Source organism: Poecilia reticulata, chromosome 21 (assembly GCF_904066995.2).
Source record: "Poecilia reticulata chromosome 21, P_reticulata-male-v2, whole genome shotgun sequence".
Taxonomy (NCBI): Eukaryota; Metazoa; Chordata; class Actinopteri; order Cyprinodontiformes; family Poeciliidae; genus Poecilia; species Poecilia reticulata.
In genome coordinates this window covers 18,805,530-18,815,207 of record NC_088850.1, presented here as the reverse complement: position 1 = coordinate 18,815,207, position 9,678 = coordinate 18,805,530, and the positions used below count along the sequence as shown (strand labels likewise).

Genomic DNA, 9,678 nt, shown 5'->3' with positions numbered 1-9,678 from the left:
CCAATAAAACACAGCAGCTAATTCCCAAACACTGGCACTGAAGTAAACATCAATCTTTGACGCCTAACAGCCGTCTACAGCCCGACCGAGGCGTGACGAGAGAGACGGCTCGGTGCGCAGTCTCCAGTCCGCTGGGCTGCGTAATACCGCGGCGATGGCTTTCCAAAGCATGGAGAAAATAAAAGTGTCAGGCAGCATGAATCATAGTTAATTGGAATTAATTGAGCCAGCCGTAGTCTAATCATCACATAAATCGAGGAGCCTGATTTTTTTTTTCTTTCTTGCAAAAAAACAAAACTCCAACTCCTTACGAGATGTAATCGATGGCTTCTGTGAAGCATTTAATAATCCGTGTTAATGAGCTGCAGAACACAGGAAATGAGCAGAATAATGAGAAGCTGCTATGAGCAACTAATAATCACTCGTATTCAAATAATCCCGATGGTTGATGTGTTATATGAACAGGGTTTCTGCTAGTTTCGCAAACTCCAAAATAAAGGCTTTTAAAGTCCGTTATGAAGTTTAAAAGCTGAGTGGCGACAGAAATGTACAAAAGATGATAAACTTGCACTTTGCTCAGATGTAAAAAATAAATAAAAGTTAGCTAGTTAGCTATTACATGTATATTAGCAGCTAGCTACTGGTAACAGCTGATAATGAACAAAGATCTCTACATGTGACTCAAACTTTAACTTGATAGAAAAGTCCGAGAAAAAAAAAAAAATTGAGCCGACAAAATTTAAGACTTCTGATTAATGTATTTAAAGCCAACTAGCCCTTTTTAAATGAATTTAAGACAATTTAAGGCCCGAGTTTTAAATACATTATGACTTTATAAGGATGCAGCGAACCTGATTAAAGTTTCCCGCAATGAAATTTGGAAAAATTGGCGTCAAAATCCAAATAACGAGAAAAGTAGACTTTACTAAACAAAGCAAAATGAGCCAAACGTTAACACAATATGCATTTTATTCCAGTGCTATTAATGTACAGCATTTATAAAGCTTGTTTCTCTAGATAGTGATAGAAACCTGCTGGGCAGTGATCAAGCAGATACTTTTAAATAAAACACAGGAAGATGACGAAGGGAAAAAAGAGAAAGGAAGGAAGCTAAACAAATTGACAGCAACAGTTCTTGCCAAGTTTCATGTAAAAAAAAAAAAAAAAAAACATCTGGACAATATTTCCAAAGAACATTTACAGAAATGATCTGAAGTAACACTGGCTTGAATTACAGGCTTCCAAAGGTTTCGTTCGGTTGGTTTTATGTTTACCCTGTCCAATCATCACTGCTCAAAAGACTAAAAAGAGTTGTGTTAACAACACCAGAGGGAGAAAGAAATAAATCTTATATTGTACAACGTTTTGAGGCACAGAGAATCTGATTACCTCTCATCCAATATGCTGTTTCCAGACTTTCCTCAGAGATACGGAGTAAAATAGCTGTCAAAAAGATGTGTGCACGATTGTAACGTTCATATTTCAATGTCAATAACAGTTGTTGTATCCGCACAGCAGGGGAGATTTCATAGACCTTTATAACACTTGAACTGACATAAATGTTACAATCAAGCACAAATAATTTCTGACAACAACAGTATTCCGTAGTGTACAATGAATGGCTTCTCATTCCTTTCTGCGTTTCTTGTCGTGGTAGTCGTCCTTGGAACGGTTGCTGGTGGACGGCCTCTTGGAGCCGCCGTGCTGTTTGGCCTGCTCCAGAAACTTATCCAGACCGAAAGGATCTTCTTCAAACTGCACAGGCCCTTCACGCCTCTGCCCGTGGTCCGAGCCGGAGAACTCTTTGTCTGGAGCGAATCTGACACACACACAGAAAAAAAAAGGAAAATAATTTGGGTGGTTTTTAAGTCAGCAGAATGCACAACGAAGTATTTCTCATTAAAGAAATAATGAAAAAGTTAAACAATCCTGAGAATTGTTGGAAAGTTTCAGTTGCTTTTGTTATCAATAAGAAATTTTAATTGTTTTTTTTCATAGCTCGATGATATTTAATTTGCTTATTCTTAAAGGAAAACACTAACTAAAAGGATTTATCCTTATTAGGAGTTCTGGTGAAGGGGTTTGTGGGTGCAGAGAAAGAAAAATGAGTCACCTCCTAGCACTGAGTAGTAAAAAAAACAAAAAAGGCTACCTGTTGTTCTGCATAAGAGAGTCGAAGTCGTCCGCGTAGGCGTCTTTGTCGACGTTCTTGGTGGGTCTATAGATGTTGGAGGCCATGTCTCTGCCGCTGCGGAACGGCTGGTCGTACACGTTGTAGGTCTCATCTTCGCCGCCAGCAAAACCACTGTCCATGCCCTTCACAAAAAAAAAAAAAAAGGAAAATGATAGAATATTTTACAAATTAAGTTACGCTGGATTTCAATTTTAACAGGAAGGGAAAGCAGAATTTAGTTCTTTTTGGCACAAAAAAGGGCGCAAATCGTCAACGTGAGGCTGAATTCATGCAGTTTAAGTGTTTATTCGCTTCAACCTTGCTCTGGTTGAAGAGTCGCTGGTCGTACTGAGCTTCACTGGTGGTCCGAGGGTTGGGCTTGCCCAGAGCGATGAGCTCGCTGACGTCTCTGTCCTGATCTCTCTGGAGCTTCGATCTGAGGGGGAAACACACAAGAGATGAAACATTAATGTCAGAGGGTCCAATATGCAGGATCCCCATCAGTAGCAGAAAGATCTTAAGGTTGTGATCGGAGGTAAACAAATAACATGAAAATAAAGTAAATAAAACTCCAGGAAAATGTCAGTATGTTGAAAGACAATGAATCAAAGTTTAAACTGCAGCTACTCTGTCAGCAACAGCTGAACATTACGCATTACTGTATGCAATGTGTGTAATCACTTCTGCTAGTATGCTAATAGTGGAGCTAACTTGTTTTGTTTAGCTAATTTGCTAACTTTGAACACATCTAGTGCACTTTGCTTCCCCTAAACACATTCTTCTAAATAAATTGTAAAGTGTGAATTTCCTCGACTGTTTTGTGAACTCTCGGTTAAAATCACATGACCTTCTGACATCTAGAGTCCAATCTGAACGCTCCCTTGCAAACTGCAGCCCTTTTCTCCGGTTAGCCTCCCCTATTAGTAGCTTTCTGATGTCTATTCAGCTGTTCGGTTCCAATCTCTAGAATTCCCTTCACATAGTGTGAAAAAGCTCTAACTTTTTCTTAAATACAGTGCCAAGTTCTACTGTTGCTTGCTTTGACTTAATGTCACCAAAAGTGACCACCCACTGCAGTCATTCACCCTTTATTTTCAAACACATTTCTTCCTCGAAGACAATGGTTCACCACTCCTTCCAGTTTTTAAGAATTGTTGAACAGTTTCTGCATCTCCTTGGATGTTTTTTTTTTCTGCCTGCCAGAAATTTTTCAGATTAAACAATCTCCCAAACATGCATAAAAAATTTTAAAAATCTAGTTTTTGAGGGAGCAAAATAACGATGTAGAATTACAAAACCAAGGCCGATCTGATATAATACCGCCCCTTTAATAAATAAGATACTCATTGCGCAAGTTATCATTACAAAGCCAGAAGCTTGACAGCTCTGAGGATTTTCTTATGCACTTTTTTGCTAAAAAGAGAAGAAACCAGCAGAAGGAAGAGCTACAAAAAGCTCTTTTTGAAGTGTAAACATTTTGCGTGCTTTTTAATGTCGACTCTCCTCCAGCAAACAGTATTTTCAGATTGAACTCATGAGCTTCCCTGTGAATTTCACTTCCTCTACCTGTCCAGGGACTCCCCCCACCCCCCTCCCCATCACCAAACAAGCTGACAGAGCAAATGGATTCCTAACACACACTGATCATGCATAAAACCTACAGATATGGAAGTGCTACAGCGCTGTGTTTGCTCCTTCACCGTCACCGCTGCGTGATTTCAGCAAGAATGAATGAGAGTCTGTGCGGAACAGAGAAGATGATTTCGCACGCTGTGTTTAGAGTGTTTTCCAGCACCTCTTATCGGGAGCTGCCCTGGAAATGTTCCTGTCGTGCTGCCGGTCTTTCCTCCTGTCGTGGCGGATTATGTCACGCTCCCTGGCCTCGCTGTCTTCGCCGCCTGAGGAGAAAACGAGGGGTGAGAAAACATCCCATCGGTGCGAGTCGTGCCGCGGTTCAGGTGCCCACCTTTGTCGCCGTGGCTCTTGATCCCGGCCCTCTGGTCTCGGGCCATCTGAGCCAGCTCCCTCAGCTTCTCCTCCTTCTTCTCCTTCTCCTTTTGAGCCATCTTCTTCTCCACCTGCGCTCGCATCTCTACCGCTTCTCTGGCCTGATCGCGACATCGGCGTTAACATTTGCTCGCTGCATATAGAGGCACCTGGCGAAACTATTCACACCCGCCGAACTTTGTTTTACATTTTGCTGTGCTGTGATCACAAACTTTAATGTACCTCATTGGGATTTAGTGATAATTATCAATTTTTTAAATTTATGATCATCTGCCATACTGCAATAGAAAAAAAATTACACTACATGCTGCGTTCTTGCCTAATATTTTACATGGAGGTGAAAAAAATTTAAACAGCGTTGAAAAATTGCCAAACTACGTCCCCGTTTGTGGTTGTAACATGACCAAATATGGAAAATTCAAGGGGTTATGAATAGCTTTGCAAGGCCCTGTACATTTTTTTAAACATAAGATATTTACAACTTGTCACTTTTAATCACAAGTCACCTTTCTGTCTGCAATATAGAGAGCCTCGGCCAGCTTGGCAAAGTTCTCGTTAATGTGAACTGTTTGCAGACCCCTTCCATCAGCAGCCAGTCGCTTGTCTAGTGGGATGGTGTAGCCCTGAAGGAAAACATCAAATTAGCAGGAAAAGATAGAGAACAATAAAATAAAACAATCTCAGTGTCGGTTTGAATGAGGGAAGAGAAGGCATTACCTTTGCGTTCTTCCAGTTGGAGATGCACGGAGGAATCTTCCACTCCTGCTGCTCTTTGACTGTCATCTGGAACAAAGAGGGAGAACTGTCCCAAAACAATCCTACTTTCATTCATATTTAGGCCTGGACGGCTGAAAAGCAGGATGAATATTTCCACTGAATCCTACTTTTCTGCTAGGAGAATGCATGACGGGGGCCGGCGGTGACGGAGGTCCTCTGGGAATCTTCTTGTTGATTCTGAAGCACAAATTTATCCAAGTTACATACAGAGATTTAATATTTCCCTTCAGGAAAAAAAAAAAAAAAAAAGAGTTGTGCTTTTAAAAGCAACTGAAGCATCGTGCTTCAGTTGCTTTACTTAAAGCGAGGAGGCGCGCTTACTTAAAGCGAGGAGGCTCCATGGGGTCTTTCTGCATCTCCACCATACGGATCACTCTCTGTTTGGCGCCAGAATTAAAAGCCACTCCCTGCTGGGACGGCGTATATCTGAAAGAGGGGGAGAGAAGCAAACGTTTCATGTCAGACGTAAACGCTGGACTTTAAGAGACGCACGAGTTGGGGCCAAATGGAGAACACTGAGAAAACACTGCAACAGCATGAGAGTGTCGAAGCAACAACACGTTGCAGATTTACATTTTAAGGTAAATGTCACAAATATAAAAATTCTGTAATGTGAAGAGCTTCTAAAGCAATACCAACATGATTTTAATGAAATCCAGACTCATTGTTCAGGACGATTTTGTTTGGAGACTGAGGCTGTTTAAGAAGTTATGAGACTGCAGTCAGAAATATGATTATTTTTATTGTAATATGCAGCAACGGCGTGCATTAGATTCTTATAAACAATATATGTGCCTTTCTGAGATCAACTTCATTGTGGCTAGAAATCAAGTTTTCTAAATAAAATAATGTCAATAGTAAGTCAGCTTTAATGGGTCTTTGTTAAAAACAACAAATGTTTATTTTAGTACAAAAAAATGGTGATTGCTTAAGACATATGTGACCTCTGTCTGCAGAGCAAAACACAATGAAGTTTTCTTTAACTTCAATATGATTCAGGTGCAGTTAGAATGAGCTGGAATTAGTTGTAATGTTGCTTTGTGAATCCTGATTGACCAAGAAGATTGATAGTAATATCTAATAACTGATCATAGAATGTCAAAGCTTCATCATGTTTGATGACATGAAATGTGGGTACCGTTAAATGGCAAAAAATGTAATCCAGAAGATAATCTAAGTTTTTCTTAGGTCCACTGCAATCTTAATCAACGTTAAATTAACATTTAACGTTGATTAAATGTTAATCAACGTTAAATGTTAACCTAAACGTATGTAGGACAAATCTAAATTGTTGCGACTCATCAACCAACTAAAACACAAACCTGATGTATTGTGCAGGGGCCTGCTTGTCCGCAGCTCTTACAGGCATGGCGGCAGCGATCTTTTGAGAAACCTGCTTCTCCAGGGCGGATCGAGTTTTCTCCGTCAGCTAGGGAAAAAAATTTTAAAAGCATAGAACCACGTCAACAAAAGGATAATCCTGTAAATTACCCGGCCACTTAGTGCATCAATAACAGAAAAACAAACTTGTGTTTAATATATTAGGGTTTGAAGAATCCAACAGATAGAAGATTTATTTATTTATTTATTTTTACCGTTTCTAAGCCATCACTACCTATTGGCAGGTGAAGGATTATCTATCCAGACCTGGATGGCTGCAACTCAGGACAGACGCAATCAATCATATTTTCTAATAGCAGACTTAAATGCTCTTGGAAAAAAAATACTTCTATATGCATGAATGGCAGAAATTACAAAATTACAACTAAAACAATTGATGGAAACCTGGCTGAAGCTCTTGACAGACAGGTAAAAGATGCATATAGCGCTGTACCTCTCTCACAGCCTCCTCATCAGGCCTCTGGAGCTCCTGAGCATCATCTTTTAGAACTTCCTTTGGGAGCAGGTCTGTGTATTTGCTGAAGACCACCTGAAATGATGAAAGACATTTGATTTTGCAACAAAGCAGAAGACGTTTTGCACAGCAAAATCTGTTAGCAACGGCTAGCTAACAGACCTTATCCTTCCCCTGGCCTTGTCTTGCGATGGCGTCATATTTGATTTTTCCTTCTGCATCCACTTGCACTGCCAGGGCATTGGATGTCTTCTTCTTCCTGCCCATCTCCAGTGGAAACTGGGCCACGTGGATTTCTGGGAAAGCGCCTCCATCTCCAAAATCCTACAAAATATAGATTACTCAAAAGTTTGCAACGACTTCCAAGCGTATAATAAAACTACTGGGTTTGATTAAAGCAGCCGCAACTACAGGCAAGCACAGAGAGAAACCTAGTGTCATATCGGACACTCGGAAGTGCGCACCTCAAGCGAGCGGGGCACCCAGCCTTTTCTGTGTCCGTAAGGAGGCGGCTCTCTGCGGGATGCCACCAGTGCGGTGGAGTGGGACTTTTGGGCCCGGAGCCTCTCCTCTGCCTCCAGCTGGTCCTGCGACAGCTGCGTCGGGGCTGGTAAAAAGCTTCACAAACAACACATACCTCCACAGTTTTACTAATGAAAAGAATAAATAAAACACCCTCGTCAGTTTTACTGTTATATAAAAAAGGCCAAAATACTGCATTCAAACAACACCGTTAGCCGCCTGCGACTGTTCCATTTTTTTAAGGTGAAGACCAACAAGAGCTATATTTAACCATGTTACATATTGTAATAAATAGCTAAAAACCAATGAGCCATAGCTATGTCGAACTAAAACATAGCGTTAAATAGAAATACATCACTTTTAACCACCTGCTACTGCGTGATGCTAAGCTAACGTTCACGTTAAGCCGTCGTCTTACTCGCTAGCCGCAGCTAAAGCCGATAGCATTAATTAAGTAAAAGAATAGCGGACATCTGGAATTTTAAAACCCTACACGTTCTACCAGCATAACGGGGAGCACAAATCAGATCGTAAAGATGACATTTTACAAGCTTATGAAGGTGTAAAGCTCAGTTGTTTAAGGACTCACCTCGTAAGAGACATTTTCCTTTCTTCCTTACCGATTAACTGGGCATGCGCAGTGACGGACTACAACAGGAAATACGAACAGAAAATGTATGGAGTGGCAACAGGGCCAAAATTCAACAATCAAACAATACGTTACATTAAAACGTCCATTCCATCCATCCATTATCTTACACCATTAATTAATGGGGTTGCGAAGGGAGCTGGTGCCTTTCTTCAGCGGTCAGACGGGGCACACCCTGGACAGGAGTACATTAAAACATGATTATTTAAATGAAATGGAATATACATTCCTGTTGTCAAGAAATAAATATATCAATGTAGGAGTTGGTAGTTATAATTTATATTCGTTATTTTGTTAAAGTGTGACTATTTCAATATTGACGGTTATTATTTATTTATTTATTTATTTATTTATTTATTTATCATTATTACACAAATTATTACACATTACACAAAAGGTGATTATTTGCAGGCAAGCTATTCTAACTAATCAGTATATTTCATGAGCCACACTGACAGTAATGGAAAATATGAAATAATTTAACAACCACTGATGTTATTGTGCAAAGACTTAAAATATAATCAGTTGATGTTTTGAGTGACACATTATACTACATATTTGTGTATTTAATCAATCATGTGCATATTTTTACAAACATTTCTGTTTTTAATTTTTTCATGTATAAAAGGTATACCTACAGTCTTTTTAAACTCACATATAAATGAATATTTATCTTACAAATTAATATGGTTGGATTGCAGCGCTTTTGGGGGACAGTATCTGCCTCTCTGTGCCTCTGATTTATTGTGCTATACAATCCTATGATTGAAAAAATAACTTAAAGATATTGTTTGCTTTTTCTGCATTAAAAAAGAGAAAATATGTAAATTATGTTTTGAATATTTCATCTCACAATTTTTTCTTACAAGGCTCTATGCCTTAATTTTATACTGTGATAACACTTGATCTTATTGAGTACATTTCTTTCTTTTTTTTTGCTTTGTTGATCACATTTGTAAAAAAAAAAAAATCTTACAAGTAAAATCTTTTTTTTAAAACTGATTATTTGTGCAATTATTAATATGGTCACATCAGCTTCCAGTTACTCTGATAATTTCCTGTGCAGTGAGGCTCCTTAAGAAGATGATTTAATCTCTGAAATGCTTCACAGAAGCCATCGATTACATCTTGTAAGGAGTTGAAACTTTTTGCTTTTAAAAAGAAAGGACTCTGCAATTTGTGTGATGATTGGACTACGGCTGGCTCAATTAATTCCAATTAACTATGATTCATGCTGCCTGACACTTTTATTTTCTCCATGCTTTGGAAAGCCATCGCCATGGTATTACGCAGCCCAGCAGACTGGAGACCTCGCACCGAGCCGTCTCTCTCGTCACGCCTCGGTCGGGCTGCAGACGGCTGTTAGGCCGTCATGATGTTTACTTCAGTTGCCAGTGTTTGGAAATTAACTGTTGTGTTTTATTGGCTCTCTTTAAGCAGCAGTAGAGAAACAGCAACTTCAAACTGTGTCAACATCGAGAGGCGATGTGTGAGTGACGTGTTCGCACAGTCATGGCCGTGTACTGTGCATTGATTCAGGCACAGCACTCAGCTGACACAATGTAAACCGAAAACAGTCACTCTATAAGGATCAGTCACAGATGTAAAGCCACAGACAGAGGTGTCAAGGTTGATCATGTGACTTTTATTTAACTTTAAGATGGAAACCTTTCATTTTGACTTATACATTGCCTT

General features: G+C 39.6%; 1 protein-coding gene across 1 annotated transcript; it reads right to left on the bottom strand.

Annotated features, from left to right (window-relative positions):
- Window positions 1–951: 951 nt before the first annotated feature.
- Window positions 952–8,000, bottom strand: snw1 (SNW domain containing 1). Its single transcript, XM_008398234.3, has 14 exons — window positions 7,924–8,000; window positions 7,277–7,430; window positions 6,975–7,136; window positions 6,792–6,887; window positions 6,280–6,386; window positions 5,279–5,383; window positions 5,065–5,134; window positions 4,898–4,963; window positions 4,687–4,803; window positions 4,140–4,281; window positions 3,969–4,071; window positions 2,492–2,609; window positions 2,153–2,316; window positions 952–1,819 (listed from the first exon to the last, which is right to left on the bottom strand). The coding sequence occupies exons 1-14, from the start codon at window positions 7,935–7,937 to the stop codon at window positions 1,627–1,629; spliced, it is 1,611 nt and encodes a 536-aa protein (XP_008396456.2). The 5' UTR covers window positions 7,938–8,000; the 3' UTR covers window positions 952–1,626.
- Between the last annotated feature and the right edge of the window lie 1,678 nt (window positions 8,001–9,678).

Coding starts and splice junctions, on each gene's coding strand:
- snw1 (XM_008398234.3), bottom strand. Junction 4,804..4,897: donor CCAACTGGAAGAACGCAAAG/GTAATGCCTTCT, acceptor GTTTTCCTTCAG/GGCTACACCATCCCACTAGA. Junction 4,072..4,139: donor CAAGAGCCACGGCGACAAAG/GTGGGCACCTGA, acceptor TTTTCTCCTCAG/GCGGCGAAGACAGCGAGGCC.